This window comes from Haematobia irritans, chromosome 4 (assembly GCF_050003625.1).
Source record: "Haematobia irritans isolate KBUSLIRL chromosome 4, ASM5000362v1, whole genome shotgun sequence".
Lineage (NCBI taxonomy): Eukaryota > Metazoa > Arthropoda > Insecta > Diptera > Muscidae > Haematobia > Haematobia irritans.
The window spans coordinates 94987170-95002159 of NC_134400.1; the positions used below are offsets into that span (position 1 = coordinate 94987170).

The following is a 14990-nucleotide window of genomic DNA, read 5'->3' on the forward strand; positions in this document are numbered from 1 at the left end:
AAGCGTTACCGCAACTTAAGTAATTCGATTGTGGATGGCAGTGTATAGAAGAAGTTTCTACGCAATCCATGATGGAGGGTACATAAGCTTCGGCCTGGCCGAATTTACGGCCGTATATACTTGTTTTTTTTTTTAATTTACACATTTATATTTATACTATATTAAATTTTTATAATGAAACTTCGAAATGTGGGTTATTAAAGATTTACAGTCAGAAACAGTGCTTGATATAAACGAAATGGACTGAGCTTTTGGATAAAATATTATTTTTTATACCCTTCACCACTACTGTGGTACAGGGTATAATAAGTTTGTGCATTTGTATGTAACGCCAAGAAGGAGTAATCATAGACCAACCTTTTAGTATACGGATCGGCTTAGAATTAAATTCTGAGTCGATTTAGCGAGGTCCGTCTGTCTGTCCGTCTGTCTATCTGTCTGTTGATGTATTTTTGTGTGCAAAGTACAGCTCGCAGTTTTAGTCCGATTGTCCTAAAATTTGGTATAGGGTCCTGTTTCGGCTCAAAGACGATCCCTATTGAAAAATCGGTTCAGATTTAGATGTAGCTGCCATATATATTTTTCACCGATCTGGTCATAATTGGCGTGTATATCAACCGATCTTCCTCAAATTCCGTACATCCGAATATTTTATGAGTCTCGAAAAACTTGCAAAATATCAGCAAAATCGGTTCAGATTTAGATATTGCTCCGATATATAGCTTTCGCCCGATTTACACTCATTTGCCCACAGAGGCCAATTTTTTGCTCCGATTTAGTTGAAATTTTGCATAGGGAATAGAATTAGCGTTGTAACTATGCGTGCCAAATTTGCTTGAAATCGGTTCAGATTTGGATATATCTCCCATATAAAGCTTTCGCCCGATTTACACTCATATGACCACAGAGGCCAATTTTTAACTCTGATTTAGTTGAAATTTTGCACAGGGAGTAGAATTAGCATTGTAGCTATGCGTGCCAAATTTGGTTGAAATCGGTTCAGATTTGGATATAGCTCCCATATATATGTTTTTCTGATTTCGACAAAAATGGTCAAAATACCAACATTTTCATTGTAAAATCGCCACTGCTTAGTCGAAAATTTGTAAAAATGACTCTAATTTTCCTAAACTTCTAATACATATATATCGAGCGATAAATCATAAATAAACTTTTTCGAAGTTTCCTCAAAATTGCTTCAGATTTAAACGTTTCCCATATTTTTTTTTACTAACATTGTGTTCCACCCTAGTGCATTAGCCGACTTAAATTGTGAGTCTATAGATTTTGTAGAAGTCTATCAAATTCTTCCAGATCGAGTGATATTTAAATGTATGTATTTGGGACAAACCTTTATATATATATAGCCCCCAACACATTTGACGGATGTGATATGGTATCGAAAATTTAGATCTACAAAGTGGTGCAGGGTATAATATAGTCGGCCCCGCCCGACTTTAGACTTTCCTTACTGGTTATACCCTGCTCCACACTGTGGAACAGGGTATTATAAGTTAGTGCATATGTTTGCAACACCCAGAAGGAGACGAGAAAGACACATGGTGTCTTTGGCAAAAATGCTCAGGGTGGGCTCTTGAGTCGATATAGCGATGTCCGTCTGTCCGTCTGTCCGTGAACACATTTTTGTAATCAAAGTCTAGGTCGCAGTTTCAGTCCAATCGACTTGAAATTTGGCACAAGTATGTGTTTTGGCTCAGAATAGATCCCTATTGATTTTGGAAGAAATCGGTTCAGATTTAGATATAGCTCCCATATATATTTCGCCCGATATGGACTTATATGGCTCCAGAAGCCAGAGTTTAACCCTAATTTGCTTAAAGTTTTGCACAAGAAGAACAATTAAAACTATAGTCAAGTGTGCCAAATTTTATTGAAATCGGTTCAGATTTAGATATAGCTCCCATATATATCTTTCGCCCGATATGGACTAATACGGTCCCAGAAGCCAGAGTTTTACCCCAATTTGGTTGAAATTTTGCACAGCGAGTAGAATTAGCATCGTAGCTATGCGTGCCAAATTTGGTTCGGTTCAGATTTGGATATAGCTCCCATATATAGCTTTCGCCCGATTTACACTCATATGACCACAGAGGCCAATTTTTTGCTCCGATTTAGTTGAAATTTTGCACAGGGAGTAGAATTACCATTGTAGCAATGTGTGCCAAATTTAGTTGAAATCGGTTCAGATTTAGATATAGCTCCAATATATAGCTTTCGGCCGATTTACACTCATATGACCACAGAGGCCAATTTTTTGCTCCGATTTAGTTGAAATTTTGCACAGGGAGTAGAATTAGCATTGTAGCAATGCGTGCCAAATTTGGTTGAAATCGGTTCTGATTTAGATATATCTCCCATATATAGCTTTCGCCCGATTTACACTCATATGACCACAGAGGCCAATTTTTAATTCCGATTTAGTTGAAATTTTGCACAGGGAGTAGAACTAGCATTGTTGCTATGCGTGCCGACTTTGGTTGAAATCGGCTCAGATTTAGATATAGCTCCCATATATATGTTTTTCTGATTTCGACAAAAATGGTCAAAATACCAACATTTTCCTTGTAAAATCGCCACTGCTTAGTCGAAAAGTTGTAAAAATGACTCTAATTTTCCTAAACTTCTAATACATATATATCGAGCGATAAATCATAAATAAACTTTTGATAAGTTTCCTTAAAATTACTTCAGATTGAAATGTTTCCCATATTTTTTTACTAACATTGTGTTCCACCCTAGTGCATTAGCCGACTTAAATTTTTAGTCTATAGATTTTGTAGAAGTCTATCAAATTCTGTCCAGATCGAGTGATATTTAAATGTATGTATTTGGGACAAACCTTTATATAGCCCCCAACACATTTGACGGATGTGATATGGTATCGAAAATTTAGATCTACAAAGTGGTGCAGGGTATTATATAGTCGGCTCCGCCCGACTTTAGACTTTACTTACTTGTTTTTTACTAACATTGTGTTCCATGCTAGTGCATTAGACGACTTAAATTTTTAGTCTATAGATTTTGTAGAATTCTATCAAATTCTGTCCAGATCGAGTGATATTTAAACCTTTAAACCCCAACACATTTGACGGATGTGATATGGTATCGAAAATTTAGATCTACAAAGTGGTGCAGGGTATAATATAGTCGGCTCCGCCCGACTTTAGACTTTACTTACTTGTTTTATTATAAGTTAGTGCATATGTTTGCAACACCCAGAAGGAGACGAGATAGACACATGGTGTCTTTGGCAAAAATGCTCAGGGTGGGCTCCTGAGTCGATATAGCCATGTCCGTCTGTCCGTCTGTCCGTGAACACATTTTTGTAATCAAAGTCTAGGTCGCAGTTTTAGTCCAATCGACTTCAAATTTGGCACAAGTATGTGTTTTGGCTCAGAATAGATCCCTATTGATTTTGGAAGAAATCGGTTCAGATTTAGATATAGCTCCCATATATATCTTTCGCCCGATATGGGCTAATATGGTCCCAGAAGCCAGAGTTTTACCCCAATTTGGTTGAAATTTTGCACTAGGAGTACAATTAGTCAAGTGTGCTAAATTTTATTTAAATCGGTTCAGATTTAGATATAGCTCCCATATATAGCTTTCGCCCGATATGGACTAATACTGTCCCAGAAGCCAGAGTTTTACCCCAATTGGGGTCAAATTTGGTTGAAAACGGTTCAGATTTAGATATAGCTCCCATATATAGCTTTCGCCCGATTTACACTCATATGACCACAGAGACCAATTTTTTGCTCCGATTTAGTTGAAATTTTGCACAGGGAGCAGAAGTAGCATTGTAGCTATGCGTGCCAAATTTGGTTGAAATCGGTTCAGATTTAGATATAGCTCCAATATATAGCTTTCGGCCGATTTACACTCATATGACCACAGAGGCCAATTTTTTGCTCCGATTTAGTTGAAATTTTGCACAGAGAGTAGAATTAGCATTGCAGCTATGCGTGCCAAATTTGGTTGAAATCGCTTAAGATTTAGATATATCTCCCATATATAGCTTTCGCCCGATTTACACTCATATGACCACAGAGGCCAATTTTTAACTCAGATTTTGTTGAAATTTTGCACAGGGAGTAGATTAGCATTGTTGCTATGCGTGCCAAATTTGGTTGAAATCGGTTCAGATTTAGATATAGCTCCCATATATATGTTTTTCTGATTTCGACAAAAATGGTCAAAATACCAACATTTTCCTTGTAAAAAACATTTTTTGGTATAAAAGTTTGAAATTTTGGAAGGACTTCAAAAACTCTAACAAAAGAAGAATGTGGAGTCGAGTATAAACATACATAAATAATTTTATAATATACACATAAATTTATTTAGGCGTGTACAGTTTTTTACTAGCATTTAACACCATTTTAAATGCATTTAAAACTTATCGTATTTTGTACTTAATTTCATTTTTACATTTAAGGCCGGTATTAAGTTGGCATTATCGCTCTAAAATGACTCTGTTTTGCCTTTTTCTTTTCTTTAATAATTCATTTTAAAGAAAATAAACTTTCTCATTTGAAGGTGTCCGTCAAGTCCTCTTGGACTACTTATTAATAAAAGGGAACTAAACTTTGTTTTTATACATTTTACTGTTTAATTTTTCACTGTTTCCTCCTTTATTCATTTTACTGTCCCAACTCTAAAAAGAGTATAGTGCCCTTTCGTTATTTTTATGAAGATCCCTTTGTAATTTTTGTATATTTTCCACCGTTTCTTTTTAATTTCCTTTGTCTGAATATTTTGACTTACTCCTCGTACGTTCCGATTTTTTTAACGAACCAAGAAAAAAATTGTGCCCATAATGCTAAAATGATAAACAAAACACATGTCCACACTACATAAAATGTTGCTCTCAAGGCGAAAACACATTCTGTTTTTTTTTTTTTTCAAATGTCTATTCTCTTTACTCCGAATACTCATTCTAATATTCAAATTAAATAATATTTAGACTTAAGCATATCAAATTTTTGGCCTTATCATAAAACAGTTTTCCGAAACAACATACAAGCGGTTTCACAGAAGTTGCTCTCTTTTGATTCTCTCGCTGTGTTATGTTGATATCTTTCTTCAACCCTCCCGGTTTCCATCTCTATTTCTTTCTCTATACTCTCTCTCTCTCTCTCCGTCGCTCTCTGAATAAAATATCACAACATATAAAGGGTGATACGGTCAAAATTTGGTCAATATAAACTTGACGTATTTCTTTCAATTTTGCATTTAAAAAACCTGAACACCCCTCATTTTGAAGGTGTGTGTGTAGAATGTTGCTCCTATTTTGATTTTGGAATTCATTTAAGTTGTTAAGTTGTTTCAGTTGTCAAAATGCCGTCCAAGCAAGAAGAGCGCAGCGTATCAAAAATTTGCTCGCGCATCGCGAAAATCCGAGCTACTCGCACGCAAAGCTGGTAAAATCGCTAATAGTTGCCAAATCAACCGTTACAAATGTAATGAAAGTGTTTGGGGAACGTTTGTCGACAGCCAGGAAGTCTGGATCGGGGGGAAATCGAAAACCGGAAGCCGCTGAGACGACAAAGAGAGTTGCCGAAACCCTAACCTGCTCTCAAGGCGAAAAAACACATGCTGTTTTTTTATTTTTTTATAAATGTCTATTCTCTTTACTCCTAATACTCATTCTAATATTCAAATTAAATAATATTTAGACTTAAGCATATCAAATTTTTGGCCTTATCATAAAACAGTTTCCGAAACAACATACAAGCGGTTTCACAGAAGTTGATTCTCTCGCTGTGTTATGTTGATATCTTTCTTCAACCCTCCCGGTTTCCATCTCTATTTCTTTCTCTATACTCTCTCTCTCTCTCTCTCTCTCTCTGCCGCTCTCTGAATAAAATATCACAACATATAAATGTTTACTCGAAATTTGTAAATGTATATATGTTTACATTCACACATATTATTTTTATGAAACATTCATGCCCCAAACATAATATATTCTAACATACTAACATATGTGTCCCAAACATTTAGAGTTAGTTTAGGAACATTACATGTTTGCACTTAAATATATTGTGTTTAAAAATTGTGCCCGAAACACATTTTGTTTATATCGGTACATATGAAAAATATATTTTTCTAACAGTGTAGTAGTTTTTATTGACGTAGGCCCGATGGTATTGCGAATGGGTCATACGGAAAACTTTTATGTAGAACCCACATATAAACCGTCCGATCCGATTAAAATTTAGTACGCGATGTTATCTATCAACCATGCAAAAATTGGTCCATACCAAAAATACTCAGTGGACCCTTTGATTTTATTTCAAACTATTTCTTTAATATCTAATCGATTTAGAATTATATACATACATATAAAACCGATTTTCATACGGTTATGTGAAATTAAACTGACAAAAGCTCGCCCAAAAATTTGCCACAGAGTTTGCCTTTGCTCGGTTCTGGTCGAAATTAGCATATCCTTACTCTTCTATAAAAAAAGAAATTAGAAAATGAAAAAATTGCAAAAAAAATATGAAAAAATGGATCTAAAATTCTTATGAAGATTTTTGATGTTTTTGACGTATGGTATAATACCCCAGCAAACAAAGAGCTTTCAAAAAATAGTTTGGATCCCCAATCTGTGATCCGGAGGTAGTGCAAACATCGATTATCTCCAACGAATTTTACATGGGCTTGTCAAAGAACAGGACGGAAGTACTCCCTTTTTGTATCATTTGCATTGCTTTAGAAGTTGTACCCTGGAAGTTCATTTGAATGAAGAAATTTAAAAAGTGAAAAAAATTTAACCTATTTCATTTTCTTTTCATCCATATTTTTATACTCACCACCATAGAATGGTGACGGGGTATAATAAGTTTGTGATTCCGTTTGTAACACATCGAAATATCGATTTCCGACTATATAAAGTACTAGCGTAACCCGGCCCGCTTCGCTGCGCCTTCCGAAGCATATTTGGAGGAATATTTTGCGTTAACTTAGTCAACTATATCCTTGGTGCTGAAAACAAATTCGAAAAGATTTGAATTCTTTTAAACAAATCGGACTACTTGATTTTTCGTTTATAGGTGCACATACGGCGGGAGAGGGTGTACCTTCTTCTATATTTCTTGTGAATTTTAAGTGTGGTTTGTCAAGGAAAGGTATCCTTCTCCTCAACATATCTGAAAATTATGCTCTATATTATAATAACATACAAAGAATTACTGTTTCCCATCCAATAAATCGGAATAAGCTAAAATAGTAACAAATTTACCACATTAACATTTGCTAAAATTTTGGAAAATAATGCACCCTCTACGTTGGCTGCCAATTTCATGTAAATTTAAGTTCTTTACTAAAATGAAGTCTGGCAGAAGCCTGTGCAAAAATCATAAAATTATGTACCGAGTTCCCATTTACGGACTCAATGGTCCCTATAAATTCTATCGAAGTAAATCGACCAGATATCGAAAAATCATATACTAATTTAAAAATCATGTATAAATTTAATCACCTCCTCCCACGTTCCCTGTAAATTTCAAGTAGATCGGCGATGTTTAAATTTTGCTCTATTGTTTTAAAGGGACGTCACTTTCCCCGATACAATATCGACAAACACCGTAGTGAAGAGCACCCCTAACCTTCCCTGAAAATTCTTGAAACTTTCCTTCAAGTGTGGGGCAAGGAAGGTTGCCTCTTCGTTCATAACCTTCCCCCACTGCCTATGTAAATTTCGAGAAAACTTAAGAATTGTTGTTTTTTTTTTGCAGTTTTAGAGGAGGACCTCCTCCCCGACTAAATTTCGAAAAGTGATGTAGCGTATCTTTTGTAAACGTCACAGAAAATGTCAAGCAAATTATAAGCCTAAAGGGGCGGCCTCTCTTCCGTCCAAATATCACAAAATCTGGTATCAACTATTAATATCGTAACCTCTCCCTAGTCCTCTTTAAATTTCAAGTAACTCGGTAAAAGTTTAATTGTTTCTCTGTATGTACTTAAGAGAAGCGGATGTCTCCCTATGCCCTTTTATTTTTGTTAACCCATTTTTTCCGTAAAATTTAAGTCGGGTGAGTTTAGTTTTGTTTGTACTTTCAAACAAAAAAAAATCGAGCAAAGGGGTGGTCCCCCTCCCCGACCAAATATCGAAAAATAATGTAGCGGATTTTTGTCTAGATGCCAACCCCAACATTCAATGAAAATTTCAAGCAAATCGCATAATTTTGTTCCAAGTTTCAAAAAGTAGGGCAAGGGGGGGGGGGTCCCCCTCCCCATCCACATATGAAATCATCGGGAACCCCATATTAATTCCATAACCTCACCACATGTTCTCTCTAAATCTCAGATAATTTAGAGAATTTTAGTTTTTTCACTGTACTTAAAAAAAAGTCGAACAAAGGGGAGGCCCCCCTCCGCCACCAAATATCGAAATAAAAAGTAGCCGATCTTTGTCTAGATGCCAACCCCAATCTTCAATGAAAATTTCAAGCAAATCGGTCAACTTTGGTCTAATTTTCAAAAAGGCGGACATAGGGGAGGTTCCTCTCCGCGACCATATGTCAAAAAATTAGGTACCCTATTTTCAGCACATGAGTGCCCTCCACGATCTCTGAAAGTTTCAAGTAAATCGGTTCAGCCGTTTTCGCGCCAACCCGGAACATACAAATAAACAAACAAACAAACAAACAAATAAACAAACATAATTTGAATTTTATATATATAGATATATATATTCTTGATCAGGGAGACCTCCCGATTTGGGGTTTTGGGCTTATAGAAACCGTAGTTTTCATGCGATTCGCCAGAAATTGGAAATCTAAAGGTATTTCAGGACCATAAAGAGGTGTGCCATAAATGGTGAGCATCGGTCAATCTTTTAGTATAGCCCGATCTCCCGATTTTACTTTTTGGGCTTATATTTAGAAACCGTAGTTTTTATCCGATTTGCCTGAAATTGTAAATGGAATTTTAGACTCAAAAAAGCGTGTATCATTGCTATAGCCCACTAGTATTTGTGCAAAATTTGAAGCGAATCAAATTAAAACTCTGGCTTTTGAGGCCATATAGGATACTGACAAAATGCGGTGTTACGCCGAAAGAATTTTCTTCGCAAAAGTACTAAATTTGCCAAAGAAACTTTTCATTAAAAGTACGAAGAAAAGTTCTTCCCAATTTTTCGTAGTTTGTAAGAAACAACTTCGTACTTTTTAGGAAAAAGTTTCATAATTTTTATGAAAAAATTCGTTCTTGTTATGAAATTGCTTCGTACGAAGCAAATTTTTTCATACCTTTTTTGAAATTGTTACATACTTTTAACGAAACAATTTCGTAATTTTTATGAAGAACTTTCGTCCAAAATTTTCGAACTTTTAGAAAAAAATGTATAGTCCAAAATGCATTTGGTTATAGTAACAAGTTTGAAAAACACCATCACCACTTTACATCTTAAGATTTTAAATAACTTTTAGTTTGATTTCTTCACTTTTATTCATAGCATTCTGACACTCAAATGAGAAGTAGCATAGGCATCTATTAAAAAATTGAATATAAAACCGAATTTAAAACAAGTATATACGGCCGTAAGTTCGGCCAGGCCGAAGCTTATGTACCCTCCATCATGGATTGCGTAGAAACTTCTTCTAAACACTGCCATCCAGAATCGAATTACTTAAGTTGCGGTAACGCTTGCCGATGGCAAGGTATCTTAAAACTTCCATACGTGGTATATATTAAATAAAAAAAGATCGATCCAATACGTATATAATTCAGTTTGACAAAGTAGACATAAAATTTTGACAAAATTTTCTACAGAAATAAAATTTTCACAAAATTTTCTATAGAAATAAAAATTTTGACAAAATTTTCTATAGAAAGAAAATTTTGAAAACATTTTCTACAGAAATAAAATTTTAACAAAATTTTCTATAGAAATAAAATCTTGGTAGGTTATTTTTGGCTCGAGTGGCAACCATGATTATGAACCGAATAAAATTTGAACAAAATCAATCATCGAAATATCGATTTCCGACTATATAAAGTATATATATATATATTCTTGATCAGGGAGACCTCCCGATTTGGGGTTTTGGGCTTATATTTAGAAACCGTAGTTTTTATCCGATTTGCCTGAAATTGTAAATGGAATTTTAGACTCAAAAAAACGTGTATCATTGCTATAGCCCACTAGTATTTGTGCAAAATTTGAAGCGAATCAAATTAAAACTCTGGCTTTTGAGGCCATATAGGATACTGACAAAATGCGGTGTTACGCCGAAAGAATTTTCTTCGCAAAAGTACTAAATTTGCCAAAGAAACTTTTCATTAAAAGTACGAAGAAAAGTTCTTCCCAATTTTTCGTAGTTTGTAAGAAACAACTTCGTACTTTTTAGGAAAAAGTTTCATAATTTTTATGAAAAAAATTCGTTCTTGTTATGAAATTGCTTCGTACGAAGCAAATTTTTTCATACTTTTTTTGAAATTGTTACATACTTTTAACGAAACAATTTCGTAATTTTTATGAAGAACTTTCGTCCAAAATTTTCGAACTTTTAGAAAAAAATGTATAGTCCAAAATGCATTTGGTTATAGTAACAAGTTTGAAAAACACCATTTATACTTTACATCTTAAGATTTTGAATAACTTTTAGTTTGATTTCTTCACTTTTATTCATAGCATTCTGACACTCAAATGAGAAGTAGCATAGTCATCTATTAAAAAATTGAATATAAAACCGAATTTAAAACAAGTATATACGGCCGTAAGTTCGGCCAGGCCGAAGCTTATGTACCCTCCATCATGGATTGCGTAGAAACTTCTTCTAAACACTGCCATCCAGAATCGAATTACTTAAGTTGCGGTAACGCTTGCCGATGGCAAGGTATCTTAAAACTTCCATACGTGGTATATATTAAATAAAAAAAGATCGATCCAATACGTATATAATTCAGTTTGACAAAGTAGACATAAAATTTTGACAAAATTTTCTACAGAAATAAAATTTTCACAAAATTTTCTATAGAAATAAAAATTTTGACAAAATTTTCTATAGAAAGAAAATTTTGAAAACATTTTCTACAGAAATAAAATTTTAACAAAATTTTCTATAGAAATAAAATCTTGGTAGGTTATTTTTGGCTCGAGTGGCAACCATGATTATGAACCGAATAAAATTTGAACAAAAATATCTATAGAAATAAAATTTTAACAAAATTTTCTATAGAAATAAAATTTTGACATTGATGAAAATTTTATTATGAACCGAATAAAATTTTAACAAAACTTTGTCTAGAAATAAAATTTTGACAAAATTTTCTCTAGAAATAAAATTTTGGTAGATTATTTTTGGCTCTAGTGGCAACCATGATTATGAACCGATATGGATCAATTTTTGTGTGATTGGACCAATTTTGGTATGGTTGTTAGCGACCATATACTAACACCACGTTCCTAATTTGAACCGGATCGGATGAATTTTGCTCCTCCAAGAGGCTCCGGATGTCAAATCTGGAGAACGTTTTATATGGGGGCTATATATAATTATGGACCGATATGGACCAATTCTGCCACGGTTGTTAAAGATCATATACTAGCACCATGTTCCAAATTACAACCGGATTGGATGAAATTTGCTTCTCTTGGAGACTTCGCAAGCCAAATCTGGGGATCGGTTTATATGGGGGCTATATATAATTATGAACCGATGTGGACCAATTTATGCATGGTTGTTAGAGACCATATACCAATATCATGTACCAAATTTCAGGCGGATCGGATGAAATTTGCTTCTCTTTGAGGCTCCGCAACCCAAATCTGGTGATAGGTTTATATGGGCGCTATATATAATTATGGACCGATGTGAACCAATTTTTGCACGGTTGTTAGAGACCATATACCAATACCATGTACCAAATTTCAGCCGGATCGGATGCAATTTGCTTCTCTTTGAGGCTTCGCAAGCCAAATCTGGAGATCGGTTTATATGGGGTCTATATATAATTATGGACCGATGTGGACCAATTTCTGCATGATTGTTAGAGACCATATACCATCATCATGTACCAAATTTCGGCCGGATCGGATGAAATTTGCTTCTCTTTGAGGCTCCGCAAGCCAAATCTGGGGATCGGTTTATATGGGGGCTATATATAATTATGAACCGATGTGGACCAATTTTTGCATGGTTGTTAGAGACCATATACCAACATCATGTACCAAATTTCAGCCGGATCGGATGAAATTTGCTTCTTTTAGAGGCTCCATAAGCCAAATCTGGGGATCGGTTTATATGGGGGCTATATATAATTAAGGACCGATATGGACCAATTTTTGCACGGTTGTTAGAGACCATATACCAACACCATGTACCAAATTTCAGCCGGATCGGATGAAATTTTCTTCTCTTTTAGGCTCCGCAAGCCAAATCTGGGGATCGGTTTATATGGGGCTATATATAATTATGAACCGATGTGGACCAATTTTTGCATGGTTGTTAGAGACCATATACCAACACCATATACCAAATTTCAGCCGGATCGGATGAAATATGCTTTTGTTAGAGGCTCCACAAGCCAAATCCCTTTATATGGGGGCTATACGCAAAAGTGGACCGATATGGCCCATTTTCAATACCGTCCGACCTACATCGATCAAGTCGATAGACGGACGGACGGACGGACATGCTTAGATCGACTCAGAATTTCACCACGACCCAGAATATATATACTTTATGGGGTCTTAGAGCAATATTTCGATGTGTTACAAACGGAATGACAAAGTTAATATACCCCCATCCTAGGATGGAGGGTATAAAAAGGTACCTTGACACCCTAGTCCACACGGACTTTATGTTAGACAAAAAAACGTAAATTGAATACCTATATCAGCAATTTAGGTTCTTGATCGGTTTATATAGAGGAGTCGAGGCTCCATGTCAAATTTGGGAATCGGTTTATATGGGAGCCATATATAATTATGGACCGATATGGACCAATTTTGGCATTGGGGAACGGTTTTTTGGGGCTATTTATATTTATGGATCGATATTGATCAATATTTGCATGGTGAATACAGGATGTAGATCGATATCTCGTACCAATGTTCAACCTGATCGGATCGGTTTATATAGAGGGCTATATATTATTATGAACCGATATGGACTAGTTTTGACACGGTTGTTAGAGGGTATATACTAACATCTTGTACCGCATTTCAACTAGATCCGATGAGATTTGTTCTTCCAGAAACCGGACAGATGGACGGACGAACATCGCTAGTCCGACTCGGAATTGTCCCACGACCCATAATATATGTACTTTATGAAACATAAAATATATTGCCCAGTACAAAAAATTTTTTGTTTGTACAAATTCTGTAAATATATACGCTTGAAGCAGAATATGTTTGGGAGTATATGTTAGATTAAAGTGGCAGCCCGATTTAGTTTCAAACTCAAATAGACTATTCAGTCCATTGTGATATAAATACTCTGATGTTTCTACAAATAATATATATTTTTATTATTCTAAATTAATATATGTTTGCATCCATGGATATTATATCTAAGAAAATATAATATACAAACATATATGTCCAAAACACTTGCACTTAAAAAGAATTTCTTACAAATTTTGCGTTCCAGGCATAGAATTTTTACAACGAAACATATGAAAACCAGCCTTTTTTGTCCATGAAAATGTCGCAAGGAGCTATCGCAGATTTCGTGAATAAATATCATTTTTTATCCGCAGAAAAAGATGTTTTCAAAGAGAATTATTATATACGTTCCATGTTTGCCGAACTTTTGGCCGTATATATTTATTTTATTATGTGTTTCTCTTTTATATACTCTCGTTTGGTCAAAAGTATACATATATACCATAATTATACTTACATACATATTAAAATAAACACTAAAATCCTTATCCTTTTTTTTCTCTTTTTATCATCTTAAACTTCGTCTTGGGCACATCGTCGATGCAGCTGGCCTGGCTATACCCGGTTGGGCACTTGTGACTCTTATTGGTATTAGTGAACTTTTGCTTGGGGCCATACTTTACTTTGTGCTGTACAAATTTATCCTCAGCAAGGACTATGAACCGACCACAAACACATATGCGCCAGCAGCAACAAATGAGGTTTAGTATCAATATCCGTATAGCTTCCAGACAACGAATAGGAGGGGAAAGTCAATGACGTCTCGTGGCGTAGGGACATTGGGTCTATAAAATACAATAATACAGCAAAAAGGAGGATACTAGAAGAAGGGGAGACCACTGTACACCTATATAAACAACGCCTAAGCAATCCCATTATAAAACTCGAAACTGAAAAAAATTAGCAAAAAAAAACACAAACAACAATGAGATAACAAAACGCCATAGAATCGCATCTTCATCCAACCACCAAACTCGTACACCCACGGCAACCAGCAAAAATGCAACAGAATACGATGCCAATGGCAAAAAATAAAAATATTTTATTAAACATAACAAACAGCAAAACTTTGTCAACATTTTCTACATAGTTTTTTTTTACGAATAGATTTAACTCCTTACACCCTCTCCATACGATGTGTTTTCCTTTCTTGTTCGTTGGCACTGCAGGGATACAAATTGAATTTATAACAAGTGTATACAGCAGTAAATTCGACCGGGCCTAATCTTAAATACCCACCACCATGAATGAAATATTATAGTTTCCTTTGAAATTTCAGGAGGTTTGATGACAGATATTCTCCCAAATAGAGCAGTTCAACTACACTGAAAAAACAGTGAACCCAGCAGGAAGAAATATTTTGGTTAATTTTAATAAATTTAGATTATTTTTGAGAAAATTTTAACTAAACAGTATTACAAACGCTGGCATTGCGCAGATATCACAAAAATAAGTAAATATTTTTCGACAAATTCAAGAAAATTTATTAGACATCGTTTAATTTTTTCACTTGTCAAAGAAAATTTTGTAGTTTGAAAGAAAAAATTGGAGTTCAAAATTACAA

General features: G+C 34.9%; 1 protein-coding gene across 1 annotated transcript in view; it reads left to right on the forward strand.

Moving 5' to 3' along the window:
• hoka overlaps positions 1 to 14557 on the forward strand; it is a 37040-nt gene extending 22483 nt beyond the window's left edge. Inside the window, exon 3 of the mRNA XM_075306440.1 lies at positions 13973 to 14557. Within this exon, the coding sequence (XP_075162555.1) occupies positions 13973 to 14133 (161 nt within the window). The 3' untranslated portion in view covers positions 14134 to 14557. The remainder of the gene's footprint in view (positions 1 to 13972) is intronic.
• The last annotated feature ends 433 nt before the right edge of the window (positions 14558 to 14990 follow it).